Raw genomic sequence first — 19336 nt, 5'->3', positions numbered from 1 at the left:
AACACAGTCCGGGGACAGTATAAGGGCAGCAGAGCAAACATCCCGTGGAGAAGGAGGGGGCGGAGTGTAAGAGAAGGGATGACAGCACGGCTGGCTCCGTCTGTGAGAGGGTCCAAAAGTCGGGCAGTGTGAGTGGAGCTGTAGGTGTTTCCCAGCATGGGGCGGGTGTTTTAGGCACAGAGGGTTGCCTCACGGATGGGGAGTCCTGATGGCACACAGGGTAAGCAGGGAGCCACTAACCCAAAGGGGAGGTGGTTCAAACCCCCCCAGAGGTTCTGAGGTGGACAGACCTGGTGATCTGTTTCTGTCCATATTACAGCCAAGCATTCCTCTCGGCAGTTCTGCCAGGGGGGAGGGGGGTGGCACCATGACACCCATCAGCAGCTGAGGGGGCAGCCGGTGACTCCCTGGAGGCCCCTGTGGTGTCTAAGCACTGAGACTGAGAGAAGAATGAAGGTATTGCGGCAGCGCCAGGCCACTTGGAGGTGTTTGAGGGAAGGAGGCAGGATGGGGTGTCTGGTCTAGGAGTGAGTGTCATGATAGGGTGGTGCTGTGCCAGGGCCGGTGTGGCAGAGGGTGACCCTCTGAGACCCTAGTCCCTTAGGGGAGCAGACAGCCTCCTCTTTCTCCCACCGATCACACTACCTAAAGCCTTCCCTGTCGCCATGGGGACAGTTCTCCTCTATCCTATAGGCTTGAGATGAGTCTAAAATGACTGATGGGTAGTTGGTGTATAGTCTCAGGGGCTGTAAATCTTACAGAACTGAGTTGACGGTATGAGAGAAACAAGCTACTCCCAGCGTGGGAAGGGAGAGGCCAGCAAGGCAACTTGCTCTCCCCAGCCCTCTTCATCCAGGCACTGAACGGAAGCAATCTCTCTGCCCGGGCTGAGCGGGCAAGCCAAGCACCCAGACAAGGTGGAGAGAGACCAGGTCGCCCAGCAGCCAGGAGAAGGCAGACGCAAAAAACGGATGCTTCCTAGCCTTCAGCCAAAGCCAGCAAAGTGAAAAAGAGCTCCAAGTTTAAAAAGCAATGAACAAACTTTTTAGAAGCCCTGTCGGAGGAAGACCCTGCCTTTGGATAGCATGATCCTTGACCTTGGGCCGAACATCACAGTGGGGAAACAATGATGCCACAGTATGCCTGCCAGCTGACCGGGGTCAGAGGTCTGTGGGCTTGCATTCTCAACCTCGGTCAAGTGCTGTCAACACTTCTCACTTGTCTCGGACAGGATCAAGGGCAAGGTGGACACTGTGCTGTGGGGAAGATCATTTCTCTTTCAGAGATTTCCCTGCTCCACTTTCCCCCTTCCCCTCCCTCCCAAGTCTCCCACAGCCAAAGGAAAATCATCATCTATCACAACAAAAAGGTTCACCGCTTGCCCGGCTTTTATGCTGCAGGAATTCTCAGATCGCACTGTGTGGGGCCCTGAAGAACGGCCCCAACAAATGATTCCTGGAAGAATCAGCAAACCCCTACTGGAAATACATCTTTTCTCTTGGCTGTTTCCCCAGAATTCCCACCAGGAACCGTCTTCAGCTGCCGGGAGGACGGCTAAGATCGATGGCCCTGGGTTCTTTCCCCTACTGCCCGCCATGATTCTTGAAAGACATTCAGAGGTGATGACGGTGCCCAGCTTACAGGCCGCCGAGCCCCTGGAGGCCTGAGCTCTCGCCGGGCCCACTCAGACTCACTTCGAAAAGAGGAATTTCACATTCCTGCTCAACAGAGGGTGAAGACTCCGACCAGCAGCTTTAAACACGCTGCTGGACCTGCCAACACAAACAGCTTCTCAGCTTCCATTAGAAGAGGCTTTCATCAACACTTGGAATCCTTTGTGTGATAGAAATAGCTTTCTACCCAAAATGAAGCATATTAAAGAGTGGTTTGCACAGTCCCCAGGGGGCTCAGGCCAGAGCAATTTATCCTGGCAACTGAGGTCTCCTTGTGAAACGGAACCTGGTGGTGAAAATATTGGACTCTTTGGGAAGAACTGAGTTTGGATCCTGGCTCCAACACTTAATAGCCATGTGGCAGTGGGAAAGTCACTTAACTCTTCTGACCCTTGGTTTCCTCATCTCAAAAATTGGACCAATTAAAAGCTGGCAGTTACTTCAGTGGGGTTTGCAGACATAAAGTGTGGAGTCACCCGTGCAGAATGCTCATCATCGCCATGGGTCCACTGACTAGGCACCCAGCAGAGTCTACTCTTGCTTCTTCACCAGGAAGACAATGGATGGATTTAAGCCAACCATCCTTCAAGACACCTTTTCTTTCTCTCTGCCCTCAGAGCAGCTGGGCTGGCAGGCTTGTTTGTTAATGCCTCACTAGCGCTTATTGAAACATGACCCTGTTCTGTGAACAAAAGAAGGATGAAGATACAAGCCGCCGCTGGATTTTTCTTTAACGTTTTGCTGCTATTGTTATTTTATTCAGTTCATTGTCCTTGCATCTCTCAAATGGGCTTCCTCTTCTTGGTCTCTAGGGCCACACCTTATAGCAGCATGTGTTTTCTGGCTTGGGCACTGCCTGCCTCTGTGACAGAGACATTTCAAGGTTCATCTCCCCAGAGGAGACTCCTCAGAGTGCTCTTCCCAGGCTCCACAAGATTCAAAATCTCTTAGCTTAGCACTTTTGTAGTCCCAGAAAGCCTGACTGGCCGGTGTTCCACCACCTGCAGATTCAATACTACGGGACCTCACATGGCCTACTCTGCATGCCACCTGCCTTCCCATGTCTGCGGCCTTCATTCCAGACACCTGACTGGTTCTACGTCCGGCGGCGACGTCTTCTCCATGGTTGTGGATGGTGCCCAGACTCACACAGCCTCTGTGTGCAACAGAACAAATCATGCCAGTCCTGCCCCGTCATCACCATTTGTGTCATGTTTGAGCTCCTGGTTGCAGCTACTGTGCCAGTCCTTCTCCTTGAGGGGCCTGCTCTAGTTCACTGACCTTCTACTTGACCAAGCCTGAGCCTTTTTCCAGGGACTGGACTCGCAGGACAGTATGTTCAATGGACGCCCGACTGTCTTGAGACCCTCATGTCTAAGAAAGGCTCTGGTTGAACCCCCCCCCTCCACAGATCCTTTTGTTGGGGGTCGTTCTTCAGGCCATCTATGGTTCGTTTGTTCTTTTCTTCAAAAATCCTTGTTCCTTGATTTCTCTTTTAAGCTTTTATTGTGAATTAGGTAAAGGCTTCCATGGTTCTGCCAATCATCTTCCCCAACACTGCCCTTCATGTGCACCCGTTCTTCTCGCGTCTTCTTTAACCATCGTCCAGAGGGAGCGCACAGATGAGGTCACTGGAAAGGCCATGTCTTGGGTGAGTTGCACCTTAGTCCTCAAGGGACATCGCTCTGCTTTAACGTGTGCAAGCGGCCTTGTGCCTCAGACATGCCCAATGCCATGCAGTGAAATGTAACCACCTTCCATATAGTAGCCGAATGCCATCAATCAGTCAGTTGAGAGGGAGTTCTTTAGTGTTATCACCCTCTGACGAAAAGTATGTCTGAGCTCATCCTTTCCCATTTAACTCGACACTCATCCCAAAGCCTGGCTTCCGGCTCCAGGGACACAAGCTTGCAGGAGCCGAATCCCCATCCTAGTGCCGGAGTTTGGACTTGTCAGCTCCTATAGCCCTGTGAGCCAGTAGAAGCCTCCAGCCTGCCACCTGTGAATTGTGGATTTTCCAGTCTCCACAACGGTGTCACTGGAAGTAAAGCAATCACTGTGTGTTTTCCTGCCTCTCTATCTGTATAGATATGAGAGGGTTTAAAAAAGTTTCTGGGCACATTTCACTACTTTTTAATTTCTGATTCTCCAGGGATTTTTTGAAGCTCGCTCATAAATCCATACCTACCAATCAATGGTCCTACGTCTCCAGCTAACCCTAACTCAGGCTCCAAGAGACTCGGCAGTTTAGGGATTTTTGTTGTTGTTGTTGTAATTATCCCTTTAATAGGAACTGGCTACCCTCCCACTTCCCCAGTGGCTTAGCTCCCCTCTATTACTGCCTCAGTGCTTCTGATTACACACACCATCTGCCTCTTCGTAACTCCAGTTCTCTACCATTCAGGTTTCAAATTCACGCTCCAAATATTTATTAAGTGTCTACTCTTTTTCAGCAACTAGGTGCATGTGCTTCATGTTCTAGCTCACGGAAAGTTACTTAAACATATGACAGGCAATGCTAACGTTGGCTGGGATCAATGGAGGAAATGACACTTCAATATCACATGACCAAGCAAATATGGATACAGGGGGAAAAACGAAATGGAAAAGCTCTTAGGGACAGACATGGAAAACTCCGAAAGAGATTTTATTATAACAAAAAATCAAGGTGAAGATTTCATTGAATGTCAGGTTCTCCATAAATTGCCTAATACGCACCCTCCTGGACCAGCTGTCGTGCACTGTGCTGCTTTGGGGTAGTTTTCTCTAGAGTCCTGGCTCTTCCATGCGGCTGTGTACAGAGCACACACACCCTTCTAAACGATGAACCTATTGTGTACCAGGGATTCCCTGTACGCTCAATACCAAGTTCCTTCATGCACATATATGGCACAGTCTCAGGTGAATCCTGGCTATGAAACACCAGCAAAATCTAAATGATGTCCTCTTACAAGACAAACAAATAATGTGTGTGTGTGTGTGTGTGTGTGTGTGTACATAACGGAGTCCCAGCAGTGTGCACAATCAGTCAAACACTGGATGACCAGCTGAGAGGTGGGCAGTTTGACCCCACCAGAGAAGCACTGGAGGGCAGACCAGGGAATCTACGTCCACAGGGTCCAGCCATTAGACTCGGGTTGCCACAACTCAGAAAGGACTTGAGAGGCACTAGCGGCAACAGCGATGGCACCCTATGTACGAGGGTGAGCCAAAGAGCCAGGCAATGAGATCGTAGACCTTTCTATCAAGAAGCCCAGCATTCAATTCTCAGCGCAGCTTCTGAAGGTGGCCGTTCCATCTCTGTGACCCTTCCCTGAACACGCCCCTGCTCTTCCATGGACACCCGTCCAATGTGATTTGGGGCATCAGGTTGTGCTCTTTGAGTTGGGCGATCATCAGTGAAGTCTGAAAGGGCAAGAGCAGGGTGGTTGGGCTGCAGGGTGGATAGCGTAAGATTTCCAAGCTTCATACAGGAGAGTCCAGGCAACTCTCAAAGAATCCAAGTCTCGGTGATAGAAACAGAGAAAGAGAGAGAGAGAGAAATAAAAGAAAGAAAGCTTCCTCCCAACCTTCCGGATCTTTTTCTCATCAATGTAGCTTGTAATGTTTCTTCCAACTTCTTCCCATGCTTGCTCTGTGTGCCTCAAGAAAACCAGTCACAACCACACCTTGATCATCACGGAAACACTCGCTGTCATCTTGGCCACTCTGCCTCGAATGTGGCAGGTAGGCCACTAATTCTGAAGGCAAGTGCATGACGTTACCTGCAGCCATCCACTGATCAGAGACATGGTCCAACACGTTTTGTTTGGAAGAAACATTTGCCTGTATGAACTGGAATCTTACTATGAATCAATTTTTATCTACTCTTCTATGTAATGTCTCAAACTACACGTAAAAACAAAACCAAATGTACTGCCATTGAGTCGACTCAAATTCAAAATGACATCACAGGACAGAGTAGAACTGCCCTCGTGGGTTTCTGAGACTGCAACTCTTTCCAGGAACAGAAAGCTTCATAGTTTTTCCCTCAAAGCAGCTGGTGGTATTGAACTCTGACCTTTAGTTAGCAGCTGAAGGCATAAACCATATACCACCCGGTATATGGTGGCGTATGCATCTTTTTCTCCTGAGGGGAAACCATGGGACCTAGAAAAATGATCTTATACTTCCTAAGGTGCCATAACCAAGTAGTATGTGTAGTTAAAATTGTACCTCTATTTTATATTACACTTAGTTGAATTATAATTCAATAGTGATCATTTGTCTAGGCTCAATGATTTCCCAACAGGAGAAAAAAAGACGCCGTTTTCCCAACAGGGGAAAAATACATTCAGCAGGGTGATGCTATTTCCAATTGTTTCTCATTTCCCCTCGACATCTCTTGCTGTCTTAGGGGAAAAGAGTCTAAAGTCATCCTCCCAGAAGCTGAGTGTTTTACAACTAGAAACGCACCACCGCCCCCTTACTTGACAAGCTCTCCCCCCACTTCTCTCTGGCATGAATGCCTACTCTTGTCTGTGGGGATTGGCCTGAAACCTCTATCAGAACCACAGCCAACACCCTCACGTCTTCCCAAGCCCCTCCCATGTGCCCAGGGCGCAGCCGACCACAGCCCAGGCAGTCTGACCTGTCTCCATGGTACACACAGGATGCACTCACAGACACCTGAAGACACCTTTCCCCAGATGTCACAGCAAGGACATGGTTGCCTCTCAAGGTGACCTTGATTTAATTTGCTACATGTAATGGCCTGGCAATGAGTAAGAGTCGCAATCCCCTGGGAGAAGCGCATGCTATCAATGTGAGGCCACGGCTGGGCAGGGATAGATGTGCTTGTGGAACCAAAGAGAAGTGTGTTGATGGGTGCAGGAACCCCTAAAAGGCCCTGCTCTGTGTGCTTAGGTGGCAGCAGAGCTCCCACACTCAGCAAGGCGATAGGACACCTATCTGCCAATTACCCCGGGAGTGCTTCTCACCAAGGCCCATTCATGGCAGGTTATCTGAAGATTCTCGGCCTATTCATTAGTATATGCAACTTGCTCTCTCCACGGTAATTATCTGTGAGCAACAGATCAAGCTGTCCTTGGAACCATCAAGCTGACATGCGGTTAGAGAGCAGAGGGCTCTGCAGTTAAATTTAAATCCACTCTGACACTTCAGGTCACACTTCGCCTTGAGCTCTAGCACGCCAGTTGACCAGCTCAGCCGGCCAGGGAGAAGCAATTCCACGACTTCATGCTCCCGTTTGAGAAAGGGGCTGCTTACCTTCTCCAGCCTTTCTAAAGGGGTTTCCCAGGACCCAGCATAAAGTTCTTCAAAGGGATTCGCTTTTGGAAAACCTGCCCCCACCAGCCCCCAGTTCCACTAGAAAACACCTCCAAAGTTGCTTAAGTCTGCCACACTGCCTCCGTGGGAATTACGTGTGCGGCCGCAGAGGGAAGAGGACCTTCATTCAAAACACGGGAGGGGTTCACCTTCTATCCTAATCAGCTCTCTTTGAAAATTCTGTGGTCGGTGAAGAGTGAATCATTGTACACAGAGCTCTGTATATAGCAATATGAATAGTGAGCACCTTCACAATAACCAATTAAAATTTTTTAAAAACTCAAGGAGAAAGTCAATCCCCACAAATAAACCAAGCTGACTAGCATCAAGTCAATGCTGACTCACAGCGACCTTTTAGGACAGAGTCCAACTTCCCCTGGGCGTTTCCCCGCCTGTCACTCTAAAGAAGTAGAAAGCCGCTGGTGGTTTCAAACTGCCGACCTTGCAGACTGCAGCCCAATGCATAACCACTATGCAACCAGGGCTCACCTAGTCAATCCCGAAGCTGGAGTGAAAACTTTACTGTCATTGTTGTTGGGTTGAAGAGAAAGATGCTGCAGAAGCTCTTAATGGAGAAACCTGTTCTCACTCTCAGCCCCACACCAGAAGGTCCCACACCCAGGAAAACCCTACAGAGCAGAGTAATGCTCCAATACCCAGGGGTCCTTGTGACCTCAACAGCCATGACGGCAACTGGTCCTGTAGGCCTTGGGTGGCACTAATGGTTAAGTACTCCAAGAACAACTACAAGACTGGTGGTTCCATCCAACCAAGAAGTGTCTTCACCGAGCAGCAAATATTAAGATCAAGATTCCTCACAAAGAGATGCTCCAATGCAATACCTTTGTTGGATAAGACAGCCATAGATTGTCTTCATTTAGAAGAGAGAAAGAAAATGGTCAGCCACACTTCTCTTCGTTTGGGTGCTCTCCCAAAGTGGGCCCTGAGCCACTGGAATGCAGCACAGGCGGAAGAAAGGCCCGGCTCCTGGGCAGCTGCCTTTCCATACAGTGTAAGCTGGCATTGTGGATAATGAAGTGATAGAATTCACATTTCATAAGAAAAGCCATGAAAAATGATACCAGGTTATCATTTTTTGGGAAAGTGATTTATAATCATACTGAGAAACTATTTTCTAAAAAAAAAAAATTCCTTCCCCTTCTCAGCATTTACAGACAAGCTAACGTTTTCTTGAGACATTTACTATTTGCGATGACCACCCATATGGTACTACCAACAGGAAGCTAGGGACAGGGGGAGAGAAAAATCAGTGAGGAGCCAAAAGGAAAGTGAACAGATCTTTGACTCAGTCCATGGCATTGACCATAGGGCAGAACTGCTCAGCCCGCCGCTGAGCCTGACGATTGTCTCCTCATTGAGCCCTGGCTGTGGCCGCGGCTGGACTCTTCCCTGAATGTGCAAGGGGAGGCTGCTTTTGCTTACCTCCCAAGCCACTTAGACACACATGACACGGGAATGGGTTCCAACTGCAGTGTCCCTCCAACCTTCTTCACCTTCCACAAGGCACAGCGAGAGGATCGGAGCGGCAACGTAAGCAAAAGCCCCAGTGCAAAGAATCACCTGGCAAATCAAAGCCTTGTTCTGCAGCCTGGAGCTGCCTCAGCAGAGCCTCAGCCGTGGCAAACACCTCCGCCAAGCCAGGCCGGGGAAGGTGCAAGTAGCAAGCCCTGGCCGCATCCCAAACGCTCAAAACCCTTTCCAAATATAGAACCCACTGTATGTTTTCAGGGGCTGTAAATCAGGGAAAACAACTTTTTTCCATCCCCAATAAAATATTTGCACCCAAAGCAAAATCAGTCAATTTCTGGCTTGCTACCAGTTCTGCTTGGGCATAAAATTTCCTGACACGTCACTAGAAATGTCAGCATCCGTGCACAGCCGCTTTAAAGAGGGAAATGGTTTTCTGACCTGTGGATAACCCTCTTCAACCCTACTGAGGGAAAAAAAAAAACACCTGAAAACCCAATTTTTCCAGTTATTAGTACAAATCGGACAAACTTTTTTTTTCTAAGTGCCCAAATCCTTCCTCATAGGAAGTGCTGGTCTTTGAATAAGGTGAGGGAGGGGTCATGTCTGTGTCACTGCTCTGTCCCCAGGGCCCCACACAGTCTCTGCATGAGGAGAGTCAAGGTTGGAGGGAGGGGAGGAAAAAAGAAGAGAGTGGGGGGGGGGGGGGGGGCAAAGACGGACGGGGGAGAAGTTCCCAGAAAGAATTCCTCTACTTGCCTTCTATTATCGACTTGACGTCGTTCACTTTTTAAAGCCAGTTTAACAGAAAACCAATGGTATCTTTTCTGAAGGCCTCCTGTCAGGAGCTACATATGGGTTGCGACGGAGAAAGAGCTGGTATACCAGGAGTGGCTGGAGAGGGCGGCGTGGTAAACAGCTAGGAGATGTTGCTTTCTTCAGCAGAACAACCTGCCTTTGCAGGGCACGGGCACGGCACCCCCAAGGAGCAGAGGCCAGCCTCTGCTAGGAGACCTCACTCGCTGAGTATGTGCCCCAGCTTGACGCAGGGCAGGGCATCAGCGTGGGCTCTGAGGAGACCCAGCGGGAGAAACGGGGTCTGCCTCAGGGGCTCAGCGAAGGCTCCATGGACAAGGGGCTATTTGAGCTGGCCCCGGAGCAAGCAGGGAAGGAGGGGTCAATCCCCGAGAGCTGGGCAAGTCAGCATGGCCCTGAGGCACCCCAAGGAAGACATGCAGGTCAGACAGCTATCTCTGGGCGACGTTGGACCGCACACAACCACATGGATCTCCGCCGCGGGCCTCCTCAGCGAAAGGCGGCGTAAAGCTCCAATCCTGATGCTGGAAAAGATGGACGGGGGCAAGGGGAGCACATATGGCTTTACAGGCTCAAGCAAATACTTAAACTCTGGTGAGCTTCCATGTCCGACTGAGGGGGGAGAAGTAACAATAGCCCCTCCCTCCCTGGTGCAGATGTCAGTTAGGACAAAGGCAGTTCGAGGAGAGCCCGGTCTCACCACCTTGGGCAGGGTGAGGTGCTGGCTTGCTTCAGTGGGAACTCTTTGAGTTCTCCTCCTCTGACAGGCTTTTACCTGACACCTCCAGTGTTGGCTGGGGTTACTGTCCTGCCTGGAAAAGGGACTCATTCAGGGCTGGTATTAAGTGACCGTGCAATGGCATGAGTGTCGCTGACACTTGTATCGTGTTTACTACTCTTATCCGTGTACAGCACTTCTATAAGGAGAACGCGGTAACACACAGTGCTACATGTAAGCGGTTTGAGATGCTTTCATCAGGGCTTCTTTGGAAAAACTGGCCAGCACGCCGGGCCCACCCTCGCAGGCAACAAGGGCTCACTCTGTCCGTGCAGGAGAAAGAGGGCTGAGAAATGTGCTTTGCAAATAGCAAGCGGTAGGGCAGCAGGGGACGCTCTGGGCGAGGAGTTGGTCATGATATCTAGGGGCAGCAGGGCCTGGAGATCCAGAGTCACTTCATCTTTTCCTTGGAAAGAGAGACGGAGAAGGGGCAGCTCAGCTTCGGGGAAGTGCCACTGTCCAGTCTGACGTTGACATGGAGCGCACATGCCTGCTGCCAGGCTCCAGCCAAGAGCCTGAGCCTGCTTGCTGGGAGATGCCCTCCTCCTGTCGCCACCAGGCAAACCACTGGATATAGGATGCCCGTGGGAGGACCCCAGAGGACCTGCTTCAAGAGGAGACTTGGGCGCAAACCAAGGAGGCTACTGACCCAACACCCAGAACAAGCCAGAAGCTGGGAGCCAGGGAGGGAACTGGCCCCTTGGGCTGGTTTGATTTTCATCCTTCGGCAAGGTTTTCCACTGACTCCCCAAAGGCACTTTGCTGTTCCTGCTGTTGGGTCCCGGTACCACCATGCCCACCTTCTGTGCACAATGACTCCGTGTGCAGAGCAAGGGCTTCCTCACGGGGCCTCCCGGCTTGGGATCTTGATGGGAGCAGATGGCAGCCTTTCCTTCTCTGCAATCGCTGGGTGAGCCTGAGCACCAACCTTCCCTGCACTAGCGCTGCCCTGATTGGGAGCTGGAAGCACCAACCTTCTGAAAGCAGTAGAGTTAGTGTGCCCCCAAGGGTCCTGTGGGTGGGTGGGGTTACCTGCTGGGTGCAGAAACACCCAGGGAAGCTCCCCTGCTATGGGTGGCACACGGATCTCACAAAAGCCTCCTAGAAATAAGTATGTCTCCCTCACGCTCCCTGTCAGACGCTCCCCATCTGCCGCCATGTGAAGAGGCTCTTGACAGAAATGCTGTTTAATGGAGTGGGGGAATCGGACAGATTTAAAATGCGGTGTGCGCGTGTTACTAATCGCAAAGGTTGCTATCTGACCACCTGAATTTAAGCAGGAACTTCTACAGAAAATTCACAAAGGAAGCAAGGCCACCTGAGTGGTCAGTTGATGCCAACTTGCGGCCCCTGTGTGGAGGTGGGGGCGGAGTCCAGCCTGTCAATCCGGTGATGGCCTGGTGATGCCTCCTTGGGAGGGAGGACCTTTTCAGAAGTGAGACGGCGAGGACTTCTTTCTGGCCTTCTCCTTCCTCTGTCCTGGATTCTGTGATTGCTTCCGGGGTGCCTGCCAGTGGACCCTTGACCCTGGGAGCCAAGCGGGGGTTGTCCGCACCTGCCATGTTCCCACGGACCTTAGGCCCACTAGACGGCACTGCCCTGCCTGTGCCGATGCCCCGTCTCAGCCCAGCTACCTGAGTCTGAGAAGGACCAGAATCAGACCCATGGGACTGAGCTGCACTGGGCCGAGATGCCTTCTGGATATAAAGCTCTTATGCTTCTTGCGGCTTACATATAGATAAACTCTTTGATGCATACATGGCAGTCACAGGCTCTGTGTCTCTAGACAACCAAGCCAGACATCTGGCATCTGAAAGGGGACTTTGAGGGGACACGGCGCCCTGAAGTCGACCGCACCCGGAAAATGACTCCAGGGCCCCTGTGCTTCCAAACCTCAGGCTGGAAGTCGTCACAATGCCAGGCAGATGACGAACTCCTATCTTAGACCAGGAAACAGGCACATGTGTATAGACACAGTACCTGCACGCACGTGTGCACTCCCCCTACACACACACACACACCACGCCCCAACTGTAAGTCCTATAAACAGGCCCGTGGCACAGAAACCCTGTATTCAATGCTGATCTCTCATTTTACGGTCATTGGTGGACCTGGGGGTGGCTGGGAGGGGAGCACAGTTCACTCTGGAACTTTCTCAAAAGTCCCCGAGCTCTCCGCCCCGCCCTGCAGGCCGGGGTCAGTCAGGGATGGTCAGTTGGCTGGTGTCTAGGAGAGCAGGGCTGCACAATCCTCCCACACTAAAAACCCTCCCACGGGCTCCTCCCAGGACCCCCCTCCACCCCCAGCCCCGACTGGTTTCAGGTGAGGTGCTAGACAGTGGAATGATTCCAGTCTTGATTCAATGTCAACAACTGCCCCACGCAGCCTGAGCATGCATGTTTCCCTAACAGCGGTTCTCAACCTGGGTGTTGCGACCCCTTTGGGGATCGAACAACCCTTTCACAGGAGTCACCTGACTCATACCAGTTGCAAATGACAGTGATGAAGTAGCAATGAAAATAATTTTATGGTTGGGGGTCACCACAACACGAGGAACTGTATTGGAGGGTTGCGACATTAGGAAGGTTGAGAACCACTGTCTTAGAACCAGTTAGCATGCCCTACCTCTTGTCTGAGAATTCCTTGAGACACAGCACCTCTCCTGTCCCCTGGAGGCCCAAGTCCATGCTTGTTCACCAGGAAGCAGGAGAAAACCAAGACTTTCCCAGAAAGGTGCCCCGTACCTAGAGAATTCAGCAGGGTCACCTGTCTGCTTGAAAGACTTGAGAAGAGGGCCCCCTCCGTGTGATGAGGCTCAGGCAGGATCTGTGGTGTGCCTTGGGTGGGCGGTCCGTGGAAATAGCCTCGTTTTCCAGGACTATGAGCTACCCGGGCATCCCTGGGTAGCGCAAATGGGGAAGTGTTCAGCCACTAGCTGAAAGGTGGGCAGTGTGAACCCACCCAGGGGACAGGAAGGCAGCCCCCGGGAAGCTGTGCGCTGGGGTCGTCTTGAGGGGGGCTAGGCTCAGCAGGAACAACCAGCCAGGAGCCACGAAAAGGGGGGTGAGCGTGAGGCAGCGCGAGGTCTCGTTTTGATGAGATTCTGGCATGAGGAATCCGAATTGTCCCCCTGGCTTGTGGGAGGGGCCGGTGGGTGGAATGAAGCGGTGCAGAACCTAAGTAAGGCAAGAAAGATCACACGGCTTGTTTCTCAAGAGGACCAGCATCTTGGCCACCGATATCATTTGAGATGTTTGATTGAAGTCTAGCCACTGACTACCACTGAGTTGATTCTGATTCACCGTGGCCGTTAGACACAGCAGAACTGCTCTGGGGGTTCCCAGGCTGGAGACCTTGAGGGGGGCAGAAAGCTGCAGCTGTTTCCAGTGGAGGGGCTGGTGGGTGCTAACCACAGACCTTGCCTTTCGCAGCTCAGTGCTGGGCTCATTGCACGACCAGGGCTTCCACGGAGCTTTCAGAGACCACACGTCACACAGCGGTGGGCATCCTTTGGCAAACTAGGGATTGGATGGTAACATATGCTCTAGACTGTAACACACATGATGGGGGACAGGCGTCCCCTTTGACCTAAGGAAGACTACATAGTTGACTTAGGCCCCCTGCTCAGGGGAACCAAGACGGCAATGGATCTTCAAGCAAAATGTCCATTTCCTGTCTCAATTTCGGGGTGTGTAGGGTCAACTCTGAATCTAGTTTTACCTTTGGCTCCCGGCATAATGCCCTAGGTAATTAAAGTATGTCTGATGGCTCAGAAAAAACGAAGCTAAGAAGCTCCAACCGAAACAACAACAGGAAATGCCATGTGTGTACAATATGTGACAAACACGTGGATACTTTTCAAAACGGACTTTACAGAAACGGTTCTCAATCTTCCCAAATGCAGCGCCTTGTTAAGCGACAAGTCAGAGAGGTTTGGTCTGTGGAGTCCGGCTTGCGAGTCGCTGAGTCACGCAAGGCGTGTTCTGGGGTTGCAGGCAGCTCCGCAGCTCCCTTTGCCGCCCCACCCCGCCCCCACCCAGCCCCTTCCAGCCTCTTGCAATCAGTTCTGGGAATTTCTCAGCCAAATGCAGTGGGGAGCTATCCTGGGGGCTTTTGCTTTTGTTTGTTTGTTTTTTCCTCATTGACTTTTATCCTCCAAGAGTAGAATTGATCAAATTATCCATCGATAACTTATTGCCACCTTCTCCACTGCCTGCCCTCCCACTGCCCACCGGCCCTGACCCCCTCCCCCCCAAAAGAAACCGCCCTTCTGCATGGGATGAAATGCGGGAGGTGGCCATGGCAGAAGAAAACCATTGCAGAAATGTGTTTGTTAAACAAATGCAAGCAGTAAATCGAGCTGAGGAGGGAAAAGCGGTTGGACAAACAACACCTGGAAGTACTGACCTGAGGGTCAAGCTGATTGGAGCAGGGTGAAAGCGGCGATCGGAGCAGAAGCGGACAGGAAAGGACAGAGCAGAAGAGAATAAAGGGAAGGAAACGCATTAGTTTTTAACAGACAGCCAACAGATGTGACATCAGCAGGCTTTACAGCCAAACCAAGGGTCATAAAGCAAACTTTTTATCTGAGACTGCTCCTCTCCAAAATAGCCCACCAGCTGCGGCATGAACCTGGCACAGGAGGACGCAGCGGGGAGCTGATAGGACCCAGAGGTGAGCTCCCCCCACCCCCGCAGGCCAGTGGCAGAGGGGAAGCTTTGCTGGGGGACATTTCTGGAGAAGCGTGTGGACCGAAACTGTATTACTTTATAAACAGTCATGGGGATTGCCGAGGCACTATATCTGGCAGGCGGCGCGGATGTCAGGAGGATTTTATTTGAGCCAGGAAGTGGGATGGTGATTTCCTGGGAGATATTTCTCCTCCATCCCTGAAAAGCCAGAAGGAGCCCAGTGATTTGGCTTTTGGTTCAAAAGTTCCCGATTCAGATACTCACAGTGCGCTGGCCCTCGGGATGATCAAAGGCCCCCAAGGGCCCAGCCGGAGGGCTTTGGGGGAGGTGCCGTCTGTCTCTCAACCACCAGAGCTGAGAGCAATTCCTTTTCTCAGTTGTGAAGATATCCAGATGTTTGATGACTTACATGCACACTCATGCATGTGCACACACATACACGCGCATGCACACACGCACACAATCTGGCAGGCACTTCCCATCAGTCAGCCCAATAAAAATAAATACATGAAATCAACAAAGTAATAGAGAAGTGAAGGATGAAATAAAGACGGGGAACAACAGCAGGAAAGCCACGGGCATCATCGAGGCTGCCACAGGGCACATTCATTAATTGAATTAAACGTTAATTCAAATTCAAAGCTACATTAGAAAATGCTCTCATTGCTCTGCGGCTGGGGGGCAAGCGGCTGGACACGTCTCTTTATCCGTGATCTGCTTGGTGGGCCCGGGTACTCCATGCAGTCCGGAAGGTGTTTGAAGCAATTCACATGGGAAGGGATATTCCCAATGCCAACAGTGCTGACCACAGTGGTGATGACCCAGGAGAGAAATCCCAGGTTAACACATAGCTTAACCTCAACTCTGCAAGTCCTATGCTGAGTGTTGCCCAACGGTGAGTGCAAAACAGGCCCAATGACGCCAGAAACAGTGACACAGCAGTTCACAGCTGCGTCTGAGGAGAGGACTCGCTGCAGCAGCGACAAGCACAGACCTCCCGTCTGACGGCCTTTGTCCTGTTCCCAAAGAGGCGTCTACAGTCACGGGCTTCGTCAGAGGAGCGAGGGATGGCGTGTTGCCATCTGCCCACGTCTTACAGACAGCCTCTCAACTGCACTCACAGACACGGGTGGAGCCCTCAGCGAGAAGCAGCCAGCTCAGTGAACAGAGCCGGCATCCAGTTGCCTCCGGCTACCAGGAAGCTTCTGCCACACAGCATTACCCAAGCAGACCAATGAAGCTGACGTCTACGTTTGTAAGGACGTTGTGAAATTCCGCCAGCACGTTATTGCATTCTGTCAGAAGGGGAACAGAAGGGCCATCGCTTGGTCTTAGGGACATCTTGGGGACATCTAAGAGGACTCTGAAGTCCCTGATTCCGTATTTAAGAGGCACCTTTTTGTCCATTCTGATGCTCTATCTTATGGGAGGAGCCCCTAGGGACCCACCCTCCTCTCCACTAGGGAAGGTGACTGGGGGCTCTACTTGGGCACTCCCTTGGCCCTAGAAGAACACAGCCGGCACATCTAAGGCACTGTGAGACAGGGTTTCTTGTGCCAACAGGGCACCTGTAAGAAGATATGGGTGGAGTTTAGCCTGTCGATCAGGTTGCACCTTGATGACCTCGTTTGGAGGTGTCACTAGGATAAATGGCTTGTTGGAGGACGCCCCGCCCCGCCCCACCTCTATGCCTTCACCTTCCCGTTGAGAAGTCACAGGAGACCTGTGTGAGCCCTGCCACGTGGCCACCACCATTTGGAGCCATGCAACTCTGCACCACAGGCCTGTGATCTTCTTGCATTCTGCATTGTTGCACGTGGACGCTTGAGTCTGGAGAGGGATTGATGAACGAGTATTGGACTTATGAACCTGAGTCAGACTGGGCTGGGATGTTTTCCTGATATACAATTATTTATTGATATAAAACTCTTTCTTATACCTCTATGAGTGTCTCTGGATTTGTTTCTCTAGTCAACCCAGCCTAACACAGCCACATAAGACAATTAATCACACAAGGTCATCTCACTGACGGCTTCCCTCTGCTAAGAAGAGAGAAATTCAGTGCCAGCGGCAGGCCTTGCTCCCCAGGCTCCCATAACCTCAACCAGAGTGCTCATTCTGAACCGCTGCAGAGCATCCCCGGATCAGGCACAGACGCAGGGCATAGTCGAGGCCTGGGAAGCTTAATCACGAACCGTTGGGCAAGACCACTAGGACCCTGCCTGCTTTGATTGAGCTGATACCACTGCTGATCTGTATCAGCTGTCACTGCCCAGCCCGGTTGCCTGCCTGTGACTGACTGTGTAGAGAAGGCGATGTTCAGTGTCCATCGTAAGATAAAGACTTTGATTGCTCTGAGCCAACTTTCAGGGGCTTGTTCAAGGACTGCCCATCCACCTTGTGGCCCAAAACCCTCAGGGAAACCTTGCATCTGAGGCAAAGCGCTCCTAGCACAAGCAAAAGGGTTGACGGGTAGAACTGTACATGTGGCCCACCGTGGGGCAGTATTCACTTGGAATAGCAGAATCTTTCATGGCTGATGGCTCTTTGGCAAAGAATTTAAGAGGTGAATGCATCCGGGTAAAGGCCAGCTGTCTGCTCTTTGGAGTGTACATCTTGTAGACAAGACAAGGGAGAAGATGAGCAGAACTGAGAGCTACTGCCAATCCTTGCCTGTACAACCATCAAAACATCCTCTTCCCATGTCCTCTGAGTGACCGCTGACCCCATACCTGCTGAGCCACGATGGGCAGGCATGCTGGAATGCTTCAGAACAGGAGCTGGCCCAAAGGAGGGCTCTGCCATCCGTTTGGTCACCTTAGAAACCAGGGACCACACGTTTCCTTTGCAAGTGGAATCTTTGGGTTTTCAAAATCACCCACCTAATTGCAAACCCTCCTCCATGACTCCAAAATGGAGCGACTTTGTCACACTGCTGGGAAATGTTCAGTTCCCAACCTTATGTGCTGTGCATCTTGTAGCAGAAGCCAACCTTGCCCAGGGTGGGAGGAAAGGCTGCCCGACAATTTAAGGAAGGTGTTCTGGTGGGACCCATGGGAAGCCCAGCAGATATGAACACTTCCGAACCCCGGGCCAAGGCTGAGCCTTCCTGTTCCCAGCAGGTTTCCACGTTGGGTCTCCAGCCTCATCCTCTCTTGGCTGGTGTGGGGCTTGGGCTGCAGACACTACCCAGACTGCTTTCCTGTTGGACTGGGCCAAATCAAGTCCCACCCCGTTTTATGAATGACAGTGCCTGGGAGGCGGCCAAGGCTGAGATGGGGAAATGTGCAGAGAGTACATAAAGATAAATGCCTGTAAACTGCTGTTGTTTTAATGCAGTCCATATTGAAGAAATAAAAATGTGAATTTTCTTGATGATTCATGGCAATAGTGCTGGCTAAGGCCAGTGGGCCCCCTGGATAATGATGCTATTTCCAGGCAAATGACTAGAGCAGGTGACACTGATTTTCAATTAGCAGTGCCAGGCAGCAGGCTGAATGTGGGAAAGAAAATACTTTCTCAATCTGGGGAACATCCCCCTGAGAGCTCTGAGAGTGAATAACTAGGAAGCAGCTCTCTATCGTAGTCCTAGTGCACTTGCTTCTTCCTTCGGGAAGAGTGTTCCCAGGCCCCATCTGGGCAATGCACAGGAAGTTCACAGGCAGAACTGCACAGGTGGCCCACTTTTGGGACAGTGTTCACTTTGGAAAGCCAACTCTTTAATGGCTGTTGAGAACACCTCTCTCACAGGGATCATCAGAGGTAAATGCACACAGGTTGTATGCATTTGTCTACTGGTTTGCTTAGCCATGGCACGAAGGGGCTCGGCTCTCAGCCCTGGGTTCAAACCCCACCTTTGACTCTGAACAGCTCTGCAACCTTGACAATGTGACTTCATCGTTTATATTGGCGTTTGCCCACTGGTGACGCGGGGATAGTGATAGGCCCTGTGTAAAAGAGTATCACATCCCTGTGTAATAGGATGAGATTAAATGGTAACAGTATCTTGGGTCAGATGCTTAGCAGAATACTGTAACTGGCACAGTGGGAGTCCGGGTATAGCCAACCCCCCCAGTGGCCACTCAGAAGAGAAGCCTGGCCTTCAGTCATTGAAAACCCCACTGAAGGCAGTTCTGTTCTACCCCATGTGGGGCAGCCTTGGGTCATAATCAACCCAACAGCAACTGGTGTGGCTTTTCTGCTTTATTATAATTACAGTCATCATCATTATTAATATATCGAAATATTTAGCTAGGCTAAAGCTATCAGGACAACAACTGGAGGGTTTTTTTTTGTCTCTTTTTGACAAGGGACCAAGCCCAATTTCCCAGGGTCTCCATTTCTCTCACATGGAAAATATATTTGCCCTGTGATCTCACACTAGCCTTGCTGGAAAATGTGAGTCCTGATACATAGTTCAAAAGTAGCCTTACACAGGTATACCTAAAAGTATCACCAGTCCCGGCTTTTACGAATGAGTCACGTGACAGAACATGCCCACATTTTAAAGTAGGCCCTTTAATGTTTTTAATTGTACACCTATCTCGGGGGGGGGGGGGGGG

At 51.1% G+C, this 19336-nt stretch overlaps 1 protein-coding gene across 4 annotated transcripts in view; it reads right to left on the bottom strand.

Annotated features, from left to right (window-relative positions):
* The window catches only part of ERC2 (ELKS/RAB6-interacting/CAST family member 2), a 987816-nt gene that overhangs the window by 495396 nt on the left and 473084 nt on the right, over positions 1-19336 (bottom strand). For 2 of the 4 annotated variants that reach the window (XM_030885545.2, XM_045290033.1), the window contains one exon: positions 14491-14502. The exons of the other annotated variants lie outside the window; for them this stretch is intronic. In XM_030885545.2, coding sequence (XP_030741405.2) covers positions 14491-14502 — 12 coding nt within the window. The remainder of the gene's footprint in view (positions 1-14490; positions 14503-19336) is intronic. 4 annotated transcript variants of the gene reach the window in all.

This window comes from Echinops telfairi, unplaced genomic scaffold, assembly GCF_000313985.2.
Source record: "Echinops telfairi isolate 266 unplaced genomic scaffold, ASM31398v2 ScPeMD7_31;HRSCAF=116, whole genome shotgun sequence".
Taxonomy (NCBI): Eukaryota; Metazoa; Chordata; class Mammalia; order Afrosoricida; family Tenrecidae; genus Echinops; species Echinops telfairi.
Note: the sequence above shows the minus strand (reverse complement) of the source record. Positions and strands in the feature narration are given on the sequence as shown.